At 49.1% G+C, this 18,374-nt stretch overlaps 1 protein-coding gene across 1 annotated transcript; it reads left to right on the plus strand.

Moving 5' to 3' along the window:
• The first annotated feature begins 1,065 nt into the window (after positions 1-1,065).
• KCNG4 (potassium voltage-gated channel, subfamily G, member 4) lies at positions 1,066-17,195 on the plus strand. Its single transcript, XM_006860290.1, has 2 exons — positions 1,066-1,797; positions 16,425-17,195. Exons 1-2 carry the CDS (start codon positions 1,066-1,068, stop codon positions 17,193-17,195), a joined length of 1,503 nt encoding a protein of 500 aa, XP_006860352.1.
• The last annotated feature ends 1,179 nt before the right edge of the window (positions 17,196-18,374 follow it).

Here is an 18,374-nt window from a genome sequence, read left to right on the forward strand (position 1 = left end):
GTCCAGTCCTGTGCCATACCCATCATTGGTTGCAGATCCGATGGTATAATCCCCAGGTTGTGAAAACCACTGGCTGGTTTTCAGAAGTGGATTGCCAGGCCCTTCTTCCTAGTCACTTTTGCTCTGGAAGCTGCCCTGAAACCTGTTTCACATCATAGCAGCACACCAGACTCTAATGATGGTGCATGAGCACACGGTGTTGTTGTTGTCGTTAAGTGCTGTCAATGGTTCGACTCATAGCAACTTGTATAGGGTTTCTGAAGCTGTAACTCTTTGTAGGAGCAGAAAGCCTCACCTTTTTTTGTGAGGAGCAGCTGGTGGCTCGCAGGCCATTGCGTATCTGACAAAGCCGCTGCATGCACATGAAGTTACTATGCTGTGGTTACATGCCATTGAGTTGGCTGCAGCTCATAGCGATCCTGCGTAAGGTTTCCAAGGAGCAGCTGGGGGGTTCAAACCACTAATTATGTGGTTTGCAGCCCAGTGCTTATCCTACAAGCTACCATGCTCCCATGAGCACACAGTTGTTGTCACTGTGTTTTTAAGTGCTGTGGGGCTGGTTCTGGAGCGTAGCAACTCTGTATAGGGTTTCTGAGGAGCCGCTGGTGAGTTTAAACCACTGACCTTGGGGTTCAAACCATGAGGTCCAGTGCTTATCCTACAGCACCACATTAGGTTTATTGCCGTGGAGTCAGTTCCGACTCATAGCGACCCTGTACGGGGTTTCCGAGGCTGTAAATCTTTACGGGAGCAGAAAGCCCTCATCTTTCTCCCACAGAACAGCTGGTAGTTTCGAACTGCTGACCCTGAGGGTAGCAGCACAATTCATAACCACTACACTACCAGAGCAGGTGGTGGTCCCAGATAAATACATGTTGAGTGAGAGGTTAAAAGAGTGAATCATATCAGCGACATTGTAGGTGAGAAAATGTTTGTGGGAAGGAGGGTCCTTTGTTCTGAGACTGACTGCTCTGCTGTCCTGTTCTCTCGCTCTTTTCCCTTTGGATGTCAGACGGGTAGGTAGACATCAGAGGGGGCCTACGTCCCTGGCTGGGGTGTCTAAAGATGTCCATGCCCTCCCGAGACCATCCCTACGGTTCCTGCAGCCCCCTGAGTCCGCTTCTGCCTGGCACCGTGGAGCAGCCGCCACCCACCAAGGGCCTATACTACCGCAGGGTCCGGAAGGTGGGCACCCCGGGCACGTCCCCTGCAGCTGACCTCAAGAAGGAGATCCTGGTCAACGTTGGCGGCCGGCGGTACCTGCTTCCTTGGAGCACGCTGGACGAGTTTCCCCTGAGCCGTCTGAGCCAGCTCAAGTCCTGCCGCAACTCCGAGGAGATCACGCAGCTCTGTGACGATTACGATGAGGCCAGCCAGGAGTTCTTCTTCGACAGGAGCCCCAGCGCTTTCGGGGTAATCGTGAGCTTCCTGGCGGCCGGCAAACTCGTCCTGCTGCGGGAGATGTGCGCCCTGTCCTTCCAGGAGGAGCTCACCTACTGGGGCATCCAGGAGGCCAGGCTGGAGCGCTGCTGCCTGCGGAAGCTACTACAGAAACTAGAGGAACTGTCAGAGCTGCGCCGGGCGGACGAGCTGCAGGAGCAACCGGAGGCCGCCGGGCCTGCCCAGGACCCCTCGCGCTGGGGGCTCCTCATGGACCGACTGCGGGAGATGGTGGACAACCCGCAGTCTGGGCTCCCGGGCAAGGTCTTCGCCTGCCTCTCCATCCTCTTTGTGGCCACCACGGCAGTCAGCCTGTGCATCAGCACCATGCCCGACCTGAGGGCCGAGGAGGATAAGGTGAGTGGCTTCAGGCCAGTGTGGGCTTGTCCATCCCACCCAGCGGTCGGAAGAAATGTCGTATCTTTTCAAATCAGGTGGGGGGGCAGGGGGAGGAATGAATGTCACCCAGCCTGGATTCTATTCATCCTTACTGCCAAGAAAATGGGAGAAAGATCATTTTTAATACCTTTTTTTTTGGAGGAAGGGGTCTGTAAAAATTAAAGCGTGTAGGGTTCATAGGACTTTTGTTGTTGTTATTAGGAGCCATGGAATGGATTCTGTCCAATTCACAGAGACCCCATGTTACGTAGTAGAAGCACCCAGAGTGTTTCCCTAAGCTGTTATATGTATGGTGCCGGCGAAAGGAGAGGTTGCCTGCTTCTGGAAAGATTCACAGCTTTAGAAACCCTATATAGGAACCCTATGAGTCAGAGTGACCTCGATGGCCGTCGGGTATTTGGGGTTTATTCTTTATGGAAGCACATTGCCAGGTCTTTCTTCCTCAGAACCACTGGGTGGGTTCTAAGTTCATTGTGTCACTAGACAGCTACAAAACTTTTAGAGGCCCCCACACACAAAAGTTTTACTTTTTGTTTTTAATTAGAAAAAAAAAAAAGAAGATTATAACCCAGTGTGGATTATAGTCATCCTTCTAACAAGGAACTCATGAAGATAATATTCAATCACTTTCTCTTCGGCGGGAAGGGTCCACTGAAGCAAAAGTGCCTAGGACCCATGAATATGTTTTAATGTATTTTTAATCCGAAGGAAAAAAATGAATATAATACAGCTTGAATTATATTTGTTTTGTACCAAGGAAGTTGTAAGAAATCATTTAAAATAATTTTTTTGGAGGAAGGAGTCCACTAAAGCAAAAATGCTTAGGACCCATTAGACTTTGGATAATATTCATTGCTAGGATAAGCACTGGACTGCTGACTACAAGGTTGGTGGTTCAAACCTACCAGCCGCTCCTTGGAAACCATACATAGGATCACTATGAGTTGGAATTTAACAACAACAACACACTAATGCCAGGGGGCCATGGTGGCGCAGGTGGTTAAAGCACTCAACTGCTGATCAAAAGGTCGCCGGTTCAAACCCACCAGCTGCTCCAGAGCAGAAAGATATGGCAGTGTGCTGTTATAAAGACTCCAGCTTTGGGAACCCCATGGGGCAGCTCTACTCTGTCCTACGGGGTCAGAATATTTGGAATCGATTTGACAGCAATTTTGGTTTTGGGTTTGTGATTTTATACCAAAGCAATCATAAATGATACATTTCAATCATTCTTTGAGAGGAAGAAGTCCAGAAGAACAAAAATGCTTATGGCCCACGGGGCTTGGTGTTAGGTCCCGAAAGGGTGATTTTGACTCAGCGATACCAAGACAGTCACCAAAAAATATATTTCCTTTAAATGGAGGAAGGAGTGATGTGAGACCCCCCCAAGACCTCCTGGGGAGTCTGAAAAGTGAGACAAGAACTTAATACTTTGTTAGGATGGTTGCTGAAGAGCTTCAAAGCGAGCCCTGCGTTATTTCGTACTTTAAAATGTTGGTCCTCCCGCTCTGAACTCATAGCTCTGACTCAGGGAACCTGTGAAGATGCAGAAAGTCAGTGAGCAAAACACATACGTACCACTGTGTGTGTACACTGTACAAGGGGGCTTCAAAGAAGTCCTGGAAATGTGAAGTTCAAAGGTAATGGAATTGTTTTCCACGCACTTTTTGAAGTTCCCTCTTCTATGGTTCCTGACAGTTGTCGGTCAGCAGCAGTTTCCGTCCCTTAAACATATATCCAGAGGTGGTATGGTAGAGTCCAAGAACTTTCCCAATGGAAGGGACAGAGATAAAAAGCCAGCCAGGGCCTCACCCACGCTGTGCTCTCAATAAATATTTGTAAAATAAAATGTGTCTCATCCAGCCCGAAAATGTTTTCTCCTAAAACATACCAGTCAAAATGTTTGGACTTGCCAAGACCTTTTGCTCCTGGAAACAATGTTGGTCCAGTGGGAAGTGTTTTTCATTCTTAAGCACAAAAATCACATGAGTTGGCAACCTGCTTGTCCACAGAGTTATTTACGTACGGACTCAGAAGCATAAAACTTTTGTTGTTAATTGCCATCCAGTTGGTTCTAACTCACAGCAACCCTCCACAGGGTTTCCAAGGAGTGGCTGGTGGGTTTGAACCACTGGCCTTGCATTTAGCAGTCCAATGCTCATTCTACAGCGCCACACCAGGACACTCCTAGCGATCCTGTCTAAGGGTTTCCAAGTAGCGGCTGGTGGGTTTGAACTGCCAACCCCGAGTTTATCATTTCAGTGCTTGTCCTATAGTGCCACACCAGGACTAGTGTTGTTGTTGTTGTTGTTGTTGTTGTTGTTAGGTGCCATCGAATTGGTACCAACTCAGCGACCTGACGCACAGCAGAACAAAACACTGCCGGGTCCTACGCCAACCTCACAATCATTGCTACAACTGAGTCCGTTACCACTATCATTGTCCCAGTCCTCCTCACTGGGGGTCTTCCTCTTTTTCCGCTGACCCTCTGCTTTACCAAACATGATGTCTTTATCCAGGGATTGGTTCCTTCTGATAAAATGTCCAAAGCCATCCTGGCTTCCAAGGAACATTCTGTACTTCTTCCAACACAAATTTGTCTGGTCTTTTGGCAGTCGTGGTCCTTTTAATAGTCTCCTCCAACACCATAACTCAAATGCATCAATTCTTTTCCACGGTCTTCTGCATATCTTTTTTTTTTTTTTTTTTTTAAGTTTTTATTGTGAATTGAGTGATAGTTTACATGGGAGAACACTGGCATTACACCATCGTCTCATTGCAATGATTACAATCTCCTCTGTGCATCATCATTCAATAGTATTTGCTTCCATTCTCTCTTTTTCGGGGGGTGGGGGTGTACACAGAAACACATAATAATTTAAACAACCAAAGAGCACATTCTGTAAGCTTGCCTCCTGGCTGCCAGTACCTAGTCCCTCTCTTTCCATGAGTCTGGAGTCCTCAGTCCTCAGCTGCTCCCTCTCGCCACGTCCTCATCTCTGCCTCCATCTTTGGCGTCGCTGCTTCTCTGGATAGGGTCCCGTATCCTGCTTGTGTTCTTCTCCCCTGGCCAGCCTTACTTTTTTTTTTTTTAGAAGTTAAATAACCTTTATTTTAGGGTCAGTTATAGCCACAAAAGGTTACATTTATTCTACTATCTCTATTTTTTTTTAAATCAAGATAAACAGTAATAAAGAAAATGTTTTATAGTTAAGCCAGTCATTCCATAATCAAGCTATTTTAGGAATACCAGGTGTAAAGGAGAAAACAACATGAAATGATGCACGTAGTTCAGTTCCTATAGGGCTATGCTGTGATTTTCCTTTTTAAAAAAAAGTCTATGAAAAGCGTTTTGGGGAGAGGCAAACAAGAAACTCTGAAAATCTAGCTAGTGCTCACAGGTGAAGACTCTTTCCCTTCTCTTTAGCTGATTTTTGAATCCCAGTTCACTCTGCTTCCAGTCAGTAACCTGGAGAGGCTGCCGTTTCTACTCCCTAAAGCACAGCTAAAAGCCCTGCTGATCCTAAGGAGAGTACTAGCTGCCTTATTGATTTGCTTTTTTTTTTCAAAAGACAGCCAAGCATCGTAACATTATTTCCCTCCTTTTGCCCATTCCAACCATGTCACAATCCCTGTACCCCAGAGCCCTGTTGTTCCAAGGTTGTGTATACATCCTTATTTACCTCTGTCCCACTTAGCCCATGCAAACCTGTCTAATTGTTTTCCCATCTGCCTTGTTCTTCCATTCCCCTCCCCCTTCTTGGGTATTGTCCCCCTCCCCAGCACCCAAACTATCTTGTATCTATTCCCTACCCTGTGCTCCACCTTCCCCTCCTGCCCCTCACCCCACCCCACCCCACCCATGCCCCCGCATCCCGGTAACCAGCAAATAATCCCCTCCTACCCCGCCACTTTGGAGTCCTGGTGTGACGCAGTGGGTTAGTGCGCCAGACTGCAAAGCCATTTGAACTGCAAGGTCAGCAGTTCAAGCTCACCAGACGCTCCTTGGAAACCCTATACAGGGTTGCTATGGGTCAGAACTAACTCGACGGCACTTCACAACAACAACAACAACAACCCCACTTTAGTATGGGTTCTTTTTCTTAGTCTTTTACAGTAGTGGTCCTATGCAGTATTTCTCCTTTTGTGACTGACTGATTTCACTCAACAGAATATCCTCAAGGCTCATCCATGTTATGAGGTAGCTTACAGCTTCCTTGTTCTTCAGAGTAGCATAATCATTTGATTTCTTGACTGCGGCTTCCATGAGTGTTGATAGTTGATCTGAGCAAAACGAACTCTTTGACAACATCCATCTCTTCTCCATTTATTTAGATGTTATTTATTGGTCCAGTGGTAAGGATTTTTGTTGTCTTTATATTGAGATGCAACCCAATGTCAAACATTGTTGTTAAGTGTTGTCGAGTTGATTCTGACCCATAGTGACCATTCAAAAGCAGGGCTCTGATGTGGCACTACAGGATAAGCACTAGACTGCTAACCACACATTCAAACATACCAACCTTGAAAACCGTATGTGGAGTTGCTATGAGTCAGAACTGACCCCAAGACACTTAACAACAACAACAAAGCTCAGGAGGCAGGAAGGGACAGGAAAGAAGGGCGAAGAAAACAGGGACCCAGGGAGGGAGGGAGTTGGATGAGGGGATAGCAGTCAATGTCACAAAAGAAATTTGTAGGAAGGAACTGGTGAACTGGAAACTAATTTGCTCTGTAAATTTTCACCCAAAGTACATTAAATCCAAGACGAAACATTAGAGGAAACCAAGCAATCCCTTCAGCCTGTCCCTGAAGTTTGTAAAGATTCTCAGCACCCCTCTCTGGAGCTCACAGAGAGAGAAGCCAAGACGGAGCCATGATTTAGATTGTGCAAAGCCTAACACGCTGAATGTTATGAAGGGGATGAACACGGTGATACAGCACGCCTAAGTAGAGGTGGGGGAGAGGCCTGAAGCCAAAGTGCAAACTGGCCTCTTGGCTGCCCCTTGGCAGGTTTCGGTGTTTTTCCCTGTGTGAAGGCCACTGGCTTTACGGTCCACACTGGCCAGGCAGCGCTGTGGTCAGCTGCACCTGCCCCTCCCTATTGGGGGAGCCAAGTCTCACTTGAGCCCTCAGCCCTCCTTTCTTTACCTCCCTCTTCCTCTGTGTTGCTAGGAGAGACTGCAAGTCAGTGTCCTCATGCAAATTAACCAGAATGTCTAGTTGGCTCATCCTAGGTCTGAGTCCCAACAGTGCCACTCAGGATCACTCACCTCCCTGTGCCTCTAGTTCCTCTCCTGTAAAACAGACACCATAGCGGAGCCCTTGGATATGGGCTTAGCTGCTAACTAAAAGGGTTAGAAGTCTGCGTTCACCCACAGGTACCTAGGAAGAAAGGCCTGGCAATCCGCTTCCTTGTAAACAGCAGCCATTGACCCACATGAGTCAGAGATGGACTCTACAGCAAGTTCTACCTCCACCAACACTACCAACACCTACCTCGGGGGGTGGTGATGGTGTTACGCCATGGAGTTGGTTCCTACTCATAGGCGACCCTGCATAGGGTTTCCAAGGCTGTAAATCTTTACGGGAGCAGAAAGCCTCATCTTTCTCCAGCAGAACTGCTAGCAGTTTTGAACTCCTGACCTTGAGATTAGCAGCCCGACTCGTAACCACTACGCTACCAGAGCTACTTGATGATGGAGTGGGATCCTATGAATCAGGTGCTGCCTCAGCATGAGAACATGCCGTTCCCCCTACCCCTTAGCACCCAGCTTCACACTCCTTCCTTTGCTCTGTTCATCAGTGCCCCCCAGAGCTCCCTCCAAAGCCCAAAGGCAGCTAGGTTTTCTCTGCCCAGCCCCAGCGACTCTCCTCACTCTTCATTCACTCTTCCCTTCAGGCCCTTCCTTGTGCTGGGGATTCAGTGATGGTAAACTCTGACGCAGACCTCTCCCTCTTGGCTAGCCCTCATCTGCTCTCTCTGGGGAGTCTGCTCACAGGGTTGCAGCTTGTGAAATGACAGGGAGTGTCGCAGAATGGGGGTGGGACGACATCTCTGACTCCCACACATCCCGCTCTCACTAGTTGCAGGGTGGAGAAGGGAGCAGACACTGAGATGCAGCCCACCTTTTGGGTTTTGACCCTCCCACACACACTGCCCTTTAATCACCAGCCTGGTGCCCCTGCTCCCTGCTACTCCTCCTCCTCTTGGTCCCTTTCTTGGATCATGAATCAGCTTCACAAAATCCATCCTGCTGTCTGTCTTGTCTCTGTGTTCAGTGACATTTGGTAATTGATCTAGTTCTTCTTCACCTTTGGTGGGGGCGGTTCCCCCTTAGCTGAGTCTTCCCTGGTCCTTGCTACATCCCCCAGCCACCAGGAGTCCGTTCCCTGGTTCTCTTCAATGCTCATCTCAAATGCTGCCTCCTAAGGATGACACCGACAAAGCCAGTTTGAAACAGTTGCAGCAACAATGAGCTCAACATGACAACAATTGTGTGAGGACGGCACAGGACCGGCAGTGTGTGTGTGTTTCTTTCTTTCCTGTATAGGGTCACTACAGGTCAGAACCAACACAACAGCATCTAACAACACCAGACTTGCAATCCATTCCCAGGGACCCTTTGTGCTGAAGCTTGAAAATCTGTCCTTCAGTGACCAGCAGAATGGGCGCCCTCAGGGATGGGTGGGTGACCACCCATGGGAGACCCACCCTGAGATAAGAGTCAGTAGGTTCAGATTCAAGACCTCCTCTGCCTCCAATCCATTGGCACTCATCTCCCTAGTTTAGTCCTCACCACTGACCCATTTTAGAGATAAGAAGCATGAGGCCAGCAGGTAGCTGCTTTCTAATAAGAAGTCCCTGGGTGCTGCCAGTGGTTAAGAACTCAGTCACTAACTAAAATATTAGTGGTTCAAACCCACCCAGAGGTGCCTTGGAAGACAGTTCTGGCAAATCAACGCCTTAAACACTGTAGGAAGCAGTTCAATCCTGTACATCTGGGGTCGCCAGGAGTCAGACTCCACAGCAAGTGGTTTTCCTACTAAGAATTGACTCAAACTGCCCAGGGGTGGGGGAAGTGGTGAAAGTTCAGGGACTGGTCAGCCCTGAAGCCCTTGAGTCAGAGGGAAGAAGGAGGCAGGAGAGCCATTCAGATTTTGGGAATCACCTTCGCTGTGCCAAGGAGCCCTGGTGGCGCTGTGGGTTAGGCACTGGTCTGCTATTTGCAAAGTCAGTGGTTCAAACTCATCAGTGGTTCCATGAGAGAAAGGAGAGGCTGTCTTTACAGGTAAAGGTTCACAGTCACGGAAATCCTGCACAGGGCACCTAGGAGTGGGACTTGAATCCATGTCAGTAGGTTTGGGTTTGGGGTTTGGTTTTGTTTTTGGCTGTGCCAGTCCCTGGGTGGGGCTTTAGTGAGAGCCCACAGATGCCCTGTGTCGGAAGTACACCTTTCCCCCAAGTTTCAGAAGGGAAATCCCCACCGACAGGTAGCCAAAAGTCATGCAGAGTTGACCATGGATCTGCTTGTGTCCCAGGGAAGGGAGGGGACATGTAGAGGAGGAAGCCGAGGCGGGACCTTGGGAAAACAGTTGAGGCTTTGGGAGTGGGGTGTCGAGGAGTTCAGGGAGGGACATGACTCAGCAGAGGGGCTGGGAGAAGAGAGGAGAATGAGTCAGCAGTCTGGGCTGAGCCAGGCCCCAGGGGAGTCTTGAAGAGCAGGAGTCTGAGGCCAGAGCAGGGGAGCTGGGAGGAGCCAGACATGCACCAGGGACAGGCACTGGGCTAGGTGCCACCACAGTGGAGGTGACAAGTGACCAGTTCTGAGGGAGTGCTGGCAGGAGTGGAGGGCTCCCAGGTTACGACCAGCCAGGCAAGTGGGCCAGCAAATGGGGAGAAGGCTATCTGGGGAAGGATTTCTGGAAGACTCATGGGACTCACACCCCTGCCTCACCTGGGGCTCGCTCTGCAAAATTAGACTTGGACCTGGATTTTTTTACTTGAGCTACAATTGCATATCATACAAATGCAATCCAGTGGCTATTAGTATATTCCCACCATGTGCAACCTTCACCACTGTCTTCTTATTGATGTAAAGTGTTGTCCAATCGATTCCAACCCATAGCGACCTTGTACAGGGTTTCCAAGGAGCAGCTGGTGAGCTTGAACCACCAACCTTGCGGTTCAAACTGACTTTGCAGTCCAGCGCCACACCAGAACTCCTCACCACTGTCTAGTTCCCCACAGTCATGAGCCCCTCCCCTCAGCCCCTGCTGCTGACTAACCTACTTTTTGTCTCTATGGATTTGCTCTTCTGGGCATTTCTTATCACTGGAATCACACGATATGTGCCCTTTGGTGACTGACTTCTTTCACTCCATCCAAGTGTGTGTATCAGTGCATCGTCCAATTCTAGTTCATTTCATGGACACACCACACTATGATTAGCTGTTCATCTATTGACAGACACCTGGGTTTCCACACGTGGGCTACTGTGAATAGAGTCGCTATGGATATTTATGTACAAATTTTGATGTGGATGTATGTTTCCACTTTTCAGAATATATAAACAGAATAATATAATGAAGGCCCAAGGAGCTTTATTTTTATTTTACAGTCTTGTAGGCAAAAGCAAAAATAGTGAAATTTGCAAATCTTAGGTGTACAATCTAACAAATGAGTTCACTGTGTGAGCCACAGCCCTATTTAAGATGAAACCCACTGCTGTTAATCGAGTCTGACTCCCGCTGACCGGGTAGAACAGAACAGAATTGCCCAATACAGCATGGTCAAGGCTGTCCTGGGGCAGCGCTGTGGGCTAATGTGCTGAGCTGCAAGATCATTTGAACCTGAAGGTCAGTGGTTCAAGCTTACCAACTGCTCCTGGTAAAGCCTATACCGGGTCATTATGAGATGGAGCTGACTCGACAGCAGTTAACAACATGTTTATGAAAGCAGACTGTCACATCTTTCTCCCTGTGGGCCGCTGGTGGGTTCAAACTGCTGAGTGAGGCTCCTTTTATTTAGTACAAAATATTTCCATCACTCTGGAATGTTCTTCATGTCCCTTCACAGTCAATCCCTGTCCATCTCTGCACTGATGCCTTCATGCACCGAAGTTCTGACTGTCCTTGAACTTCAGAAAAACAGGAATATACCAGTGGCTTTTTTCTGTGTCCACCTTCATTTGTTCAACGTCCCTTCTGTGAGATGCTTCACTGTTGTAGCATCTTACCCAAATCTTTCACACTTTCAGTCTCCTCAGGGTTGACTGATATTCTCCTTCTCTGCCCTGAAAAGATCAGAACACACCTTACTGGTGCACCTGATAAGACCTGCAAATACAGTGACCAACCTGCAAATACAGGTTCTGTTTGCCTACAACAGAAGGTGTTCCCAGGAAGTGAAACTTTCAATGCTGATCCAGAAAGTTCTGGCCAAACCAGGACAAGTGGTCCACCCTACCTGCCAAATACAGCTAGAAAGTTCCCAAAAGAGAGGAGAAGTTTTTGAAAGACCTTTGTCTCTTCAAGCCTTAGCTTCTCTGGGAATTTCTTCCTCAGCTGGAGCCCCTGAAGCCTGTACAGCCAGCTGCAGAGCCGAGTGTGGCCTTTGCTTTAAGGAGGCAGAGACCAGCAGCAATGCAGGTGCTGTGAGTGGGCAGACACTTGGTGCAGTGCAGTGCCGGGTTGTGGCCAGCGGGCCAGGTCTCTGGAAGCCGGCGGGGGCCATACGTGCTTTGAATATCCAAATACGAATGAGTAGCACAGAGGGAACAGTTACGGTGCCTTCTCAGTCTCAGGAGTCACCTTCCTGAGATGCAGGGTGGTGGCTTCGGCTAAGTTATTCCAAGTCCCCAAAGGCAAGGAAAAACACCCCAGAATGACAGAGGAAAAGAGTCTGAGAAGCATTTAGGTGCCTCATAATCCTCTGGGGAGCTCCCCAAAAGGCAGGTTCCAGCCTGGTAGCACTGTGGGGTAGCAGTTCAAACCCACCAGCAGCTCTTGGAAATGCTCTAGCGAGTCAGAACCGACTCGATGGCACACAGCAACACCAACAATGAATTAGAATGAGCTCGGTGGCAGTGGGTTTCCAATTCTATGATCTCAGAACCTGCATTTGAGCAAGCATCCTAGGCCAAGCTGATGCAGAGGATTCTGAATCAGCTTTGGGGAACACGATTCTGTTCCCACTTCTTTGTTGGAAACTGGAGCAGACAGCGAACTGGTGAGGACACACCATGGTAGGACTGGGGGCTGTAAGGATCCACAACTCCTGAGCCCTCCAAAATCTGAATGCAGATCTCAGGAGGGCATGGCGAAGACCTCTCTAAATACTGGAGAATTGCTTTGGCTTCCTGTGGCAGCCAAGGCAGAATGAGGACACTGTTACACTTTATTTTGTTGTTGTTACATGCCGTCGAGTCAGTCTGACTCATTACAACCCTATTTAGGGTTTCTGAGGAGCGGCTGGTGAGCTTGAACCACAGACCTTGTGGTTCAAAGTGACCTTGCAGTCCAACACAATTATATCTTATAGTCAGGCTATTATAGGCTTGTGACCAATGTATCATATCATGAAAGTAGCTACAATGTATTTATTGTGTGCCTGTTAAGTACAGTATCCTTGGGACATCCTACTAACTGCTTTGGTGGTTGGTTTTCAAGGCTGTAAATCTTTATGGGAGCAGAAAGCCTCATCTTTCTCCCATAGAACAGCTGGTAGTTTCAAACTGCTGACCTTGCAGTTCACAGCCTGATTCATAACCACTACGCTACCAGAGCTCCTTGCTAACTGCTTTATATATCTTATTTTCATTCATCACGGGCTAACCAGTTGCCTGCGGAGTCCACTCAGACTCATAGTGACCCCATGAGTGTCAAAAGAGAACCTCGCTTCATTGGATTTTCAGCAGTAGATCACCAACTAGACCTTTCTTCTGAGGTGCCTCTGGGTGGGCTCAGACCTCCAGCCTTTCAGTTGGCAGCTGAAAGCATTAACTGCTCTCACCACCCAGGGACTCCCCTACAAAATGCAAGTCCAAGCCCACTGTCATCGAGTTCATATGGATTCCTAGGGACCCTATAGGATAAAGTAGAGCAGACGGCCTCATCTGTCTCTCACAGAGCAGGTGGTGGGTTCAAACCACCAACCTTTCGCTTGGCAAGTCCAGAAGGGCCAAATGATTTAAACAAATCAGTGAAAGAGCTGGGATTTATACTCACAAGCTCTGGGCTCCATGTCCCAAATACCACTGCTACTGCCCCCTACTCTTCTGGTCAACCAGACAGACATAAAAAGAGACAGTTGTCCAACCCTGGGTAAGTAAGTAGAGACTGCCATGAAATAACCTGCAGCCAGTCAGAAAGAAAAATCTCAATTTAGTTCCCGTGTGAACCCAGGTGCTGGAAATACTTTCTTTTCCACTTCAGAGCATTTGAATCCAAAGAAAATGGTGGTTTTCAACATCTTGCTTTTCACTCTGGTAACTGGCTTCAGCCATTCATTCATTCAGCCATCAAATACATACATAATATTTACAGCCAAGTCCTCCACACTGGACCGGCTCCACGTTAGAATCGTCTCTGTAGCTCCACCCCTCCCTTAGATCACTTAGAATCCCTGAGGGCCCAGCCTGGGCATCAGAAATTCTCAGAGCTCCCCAGGGAGTTCTATTGTGTAGCCAAGGCTGACAACCACTGCTCCCTAACCCCCCCCCCCTCAGGCAGCCCCCACCCCAGAACAAGACTTCTCAAAAATTGGGAATCTTGGTGGAAATGCACATTTGGGTTAGGTAGGGATGAAGAAGAGCTGGTCTGAGATTCTGTATTTCTAACAAGCTCATTGGGGAGGAAGATGCCCTGGTGCCGCAGTGATTAAGCATCAGCTGTGAACCAAACAGTCAGCAATTCAAACCCACTGGCTGCTCCGTGGGAGAACGATTGTGGCAGTCTGCTTCCCTGGAGACTTACAGCCTCAGAAACCTGATGGGACACTTCTACTCTGTGCTAAAGGTTCGCGATGAGTCAGACAGATTGATGGCAGCACGTTTGGTTCACCCCACTCCACCTACCCCTCCCTGCCCTGAGGATTCTGGGTTGCAAATCCAGAGTTGTTGTTAAGTACCATTGAGTCAATTCCCACCCATAGCGACCCTGTATAGGGTTTCCAAGGAGCAGCTGGTGAGCTTGAACCACCAACCCTGCAATTTAAACAACTTTGCAGTCTGCCACATTGACCCACAGCACCACACCAGGACTCCGTAAATCCAGAGAGCATACTGCATATCACTAGGGTTACTGGACGGTTGTTTTAGAAGCCCAGGGCAGGGGGAGCTTGAATCCAGCAGGAGATGCACAGTGCAAGAACAGTCCCACGAAGTCCTCTCCCACCCACAGTAGCCACCATGCAACCTCAGAACTACGTCCACTTCTCTAACAATCAAGACCCCCAGAGCTGAGCAGTGGTTCACACAAAGTGTCATTAAGGGCTGTGTGAAGTCAGTTTTGACTCATAGCGATTCCGTGTAGGGTGTCCAATGAGCAGCTGGTGGGTTTGAACTGCTGACCTTGTGGTTTGAAGCCCAGTGCTAATCCTACAGCACCACACCAAAAGTCATAAATACATACTTGTTGGATGAATGAACAAGTGATAGTAGGTTAAAAAGTTACAAATTATTATATAGTGACTAGGCTAGAGTCTGACCTCTACCCCTGTTGCTGTCAAGTGGGAATAGTGTCAAGCGACACTACAGGGCACAGTGAGTCCTTGTGTGGTGCTGTAGAATGAGCACTGGACCACTAACTGACAGGTTGGTGGTTCAAATCCACCAGCCACTCCTTGGAAACCCTATACAGGGTTGCTATGAATTGGAATCGACTCTAAGGCATTTAACAACCACAGAGTAGAACAGAACTCTCCCATAGGGTTTCTAAGGTTGTCATGTGTAGACACAGACTGCCACATCTTTCTCCTGCAGAGTAGCTGGTAGGTTCGAACCACCAGCCTTCTGGTCATCAGCCAAGTGCTTAACCCACTGCACCACCACAGCTCCTTCTGTTTAAATATACCCATTTCCATCAAGTCCATTCTGACTCGTAGCAACCCTATACCACCCAGTAGAACTGTCCCATGGGTTCCCAAGGCTATAATGTTTACGGAAGCAGATTTCCTCATCTTTCTCCCTCGGAGCAGCTGATGGGTTGAAACTGCCAAACTTTTTGGTTAGCAGCCAAGTGTTTACCCATCGTGTCACCAGGGCACCCTCTGGACATACTACGTCCGTGAACTCAGGTGAGTCATTTGGCAGCTCTGAACCAGTTCCTCAACCATGCCCTGAGGTCACACTGCCTACTCCCAGCCTCACCAGGTAGTTTCAATGGTAGCTCTAAGCCAGTGCCTGGAACACAAAGGGGAAGGGTCCCTGCTCTGCCAAATAAGCCCCAAGGCAGAATGGGGTTAAACAGAATAGAAGCTTACATCTCTCTAGTATTACATTGTTGCAAGTTGCCATCAAGGTGACTGGTGAGAACCTATGTCTAACAGTACAGAATGTTACCCCGCCCTGCACCGTCTCCATGGTCACTGACATGATTCATCTCCCAGCAGATTCTGGTAGACAGCATTCTGATGTGATCCAGGAAGGTGTCAATGACTGATTTCCAAAGTAGATCACCAGACTTTTCTTCCTAGTGTGTCTGAGTCTGGAAGCTCCATTGAAGCCTGTCCACCACGGGTGGTCCTGCTGGAACTGAAATATCAGTGATACAGCCTCTAATATCACAACAACACACAGGCTACCACAGTGTGATACACTGACGGACAGGTCATGGTCACTGACAGAGACCTGCTCACATGAGTTATGTTGTTGTTGTTGTTATGTGCCGTGGAGTCGGTTCCGACTCATAGCAACCCTGTACAGGGTTTCCGAGGCTGTAAATCTTTACAGGAGCAGAAAGCCTCATCTTTCTCCCGCGGAGCAGCTGGTAGTTTCGAACTGCTGACCTTAAGGTTCACAGCCCGATTCGTAACCACTACGCTACCAGAGCTCCTTTTCATAGGAGTTATAGTGAAGGTTAACTGCTCTAACCAAGAGTCCCCAAGATAGAACGGCTATAGACTAAAGACTTGTTTTCTTTCTGCTGTCAGGTGAGGGGTCTACGCAAGTGAACAGCTCTCAGTCTCCACCCAGGTGTTCCATCCTCACCTGGGGCGCTGGCCAGGTCTCCCCAGTCTAGACTTGCATGCAGGCTCATCTGTGGGGTCCCAGCTCACAGGAAGGGGGACAGAGTGTGAAGGGGCTCACACCTGTATCTTCAATCCAGGATCTGGAAGAGACACACCTCACTTCCGTCCATATCCCGTAGATGCACCTAGCTGTAAGGGCCGGCGGATCAGTCACAACTGGGGAACTCAGTAGAAGGGGGTTTGGTGAACAACTAAGCATCTCCACCCCAAAGCAAAGCTGATGGCTAACAGCTGGCTGTTCAGCGCTTAGCCACAACCACACTGGGCTTACAGCAATCTCTCCCACTTCTGGTCTACTGCCTACCCCGCTTCTTGTTGCTTCTTCTGCCACCAGGGTGAATGCTCTCAAAAGTGTTACTACATCTTCATCGTGGAGACCATCTGCGTGGCCTGGTTCTCCCTGGAGTTATGCCTGAGGTTTGTCCAAGCCCGTAACAAGTGCCAGTTCTTCCAAGGGCCCCTGAACATCATTGACATCCTGGCCATTTCCCCATACTACGTGTCGCTCGTGGTGTCTGAGGAGCCCCAGGACAACAGTGAGAAGACCAGCGGCAGCTCCTACCTGGAGAAGGTGGGGCTGGTACTACGCGTGCTGAGGGCGCTGCGCATCCTATACGTGATGCGCCTGGCACGACATTCACTGGGGCTGCAGACGCTGGGGCTCACCGTGCGCCGCTGTACCCGCGAGTTCGGCCTGCTCCTCCTCTTCCTGTGCGTGGCCGTCACGCTCTTCTCCCCTCTGGTCTACGTAGCTGAGAACGAGTCCGGGCGCGTGCTGGAGTTCACCAGTATCCCGGCCTCCTATTGGTGGGCCATCATCTCCATGACGACGGTAGGCTATGGAGATATGGTCCCCTGCAGTGTACCCGGCCAGATGGTGGCCCTCAGCAGCATCCTCAGCGGGATCCTCATCATGGCTTTCCCAGCCACATCGATCTTCCACACCTTCTCCCACTCCTACTTGGAGCTCAAAAAGGAACAAGAGCAGATACAAGCCCGCCTGCGACGCCTCCAGAACACCAACAGCACCAGTAAACACAACCTTCTGAATGACGTGGACGACCTGGTCCAGGAAAAGACCACCTCGCCCATCAAGTACCTTTAACTTGGTTAAACTTGGTTTCTGTGACATCAACCCAGGACTCGGGGCTGAAACCAGCTCAACGATCTCAAGCCATAGATCATGCAGTTGTTTCTAGAGCTCTGGAAAATGCTGCCAAAGCAAGGCAGGACTCACAGCCAAAGACATCAAGCCTTGATCCCCATGGCCACAGCCACATGCGTTGACTTGACTCATCTGACTTGCCTTTTCCTCTCTCCCTGTGCATTTACACAGCAGATTCTGTCTCATTGGTTAGAGGGGTCTCCTTGCATTCTCATTTCCTTCCCAGCCACCCAAACCAAGTTCTGGATGCTCATGGTCATCACTGACATTGGAATAGCAAACCTACAGGATTCCATTTTTCCTCTAAATTCCTCCTGCCTGGGCCACATTGCCACCCCAAATCAGAAGGTCTGGTCACTACAAACCCTTCTGATCCCATCTCCCTATCCAAGATTCCTAGGGTTTCAGCCTTTTCATGGATTCCAATAGGAATCAATATGTTTTCTGTGTGCTTATCGCCACCACAGCCACCTTCCTGATGCAGCTGCCTTCCCCAGCTCTGGAAGCACTTAGTCAAGAAGGAAGCACTGGTCTCTTTGCATTAAATCCCACACTGGCAAGGCTGACTGCCCCCCACTCCCCACCCATCACTCCTGGAGTCCTGGGCAGGAGTCCCTCTTTCCAGCACAACAGGTCCTCCTCAAGCAAGTGGACTTGTGGTGGACCGTTCTCTAGATATCCCATGCTTGACCTTGACAGAGCTCCAAATTGTCCCTTTAGAAAGCTGTCCCTGCTGTTGGCTTCTCCAGCCTTGCTGAAGACTTTGGCATCGAATCTTCAGCTCAGCCTTCTTGATGCAGCAGCTATGGACACAGTGTGGCTTCGGTGCAGAAGCAAGGGCACACTGAAGGGTAGGCTCCTGCCGGCTCCCTGAACAAGGCTCCTTGGTTCCCTGGGATCACATTCTCCATTTCTTTCTGATCCATTCATTCATTGATGTATCAACAGATTCTTCCCTTTGCATCTAGTGGATGAGGTAGACATGGGGTCCCATCATTAGAGATAAAAGCAGTGTACCCTGAGACTAGGTGGTAGAGCAAGGCATTCTAGGTGGTTATAAGAGGCTTCATAGCGGCAAAAGGCGGGTTGGGAGTGCAGGGATATTTTGGGAGATGAAGC

Source organism: Chrysochloris asiatica, unplaced genomic scaffold, assembly GCF_000296735.1.
Source record: "Chrysochloris asiatica unplaced genomic scaffold, ChrAsi1.0 scaffold00037, whole genome shotgun sequence".
NCBI lineage: Eukaryota > Metazoa > Chordata > Mammalia > Afrosoricida > Chrysochloridae > Chrysochloris > Chrysochloris asiatica.

What these genes read in the sequence shown, in the direction of transcription:
- KCNG4 (XM_006860290.1), top strand. Translation starts at nt 1,066, where the DNA reads ATGTCCATGCCCTCCCGAGACCATCCCTACGGTTCCTGCAGCCCCCTG. An exon ending in TGAGGGCCGAGGAGGATAAG is followed by an intron (nt 1,798 to 16,424) that starts GTGAGTGGCTTC and finishes TTCTGCCACCAG; the next exon opens with GGTGAATGCTCTCAAAAGTG.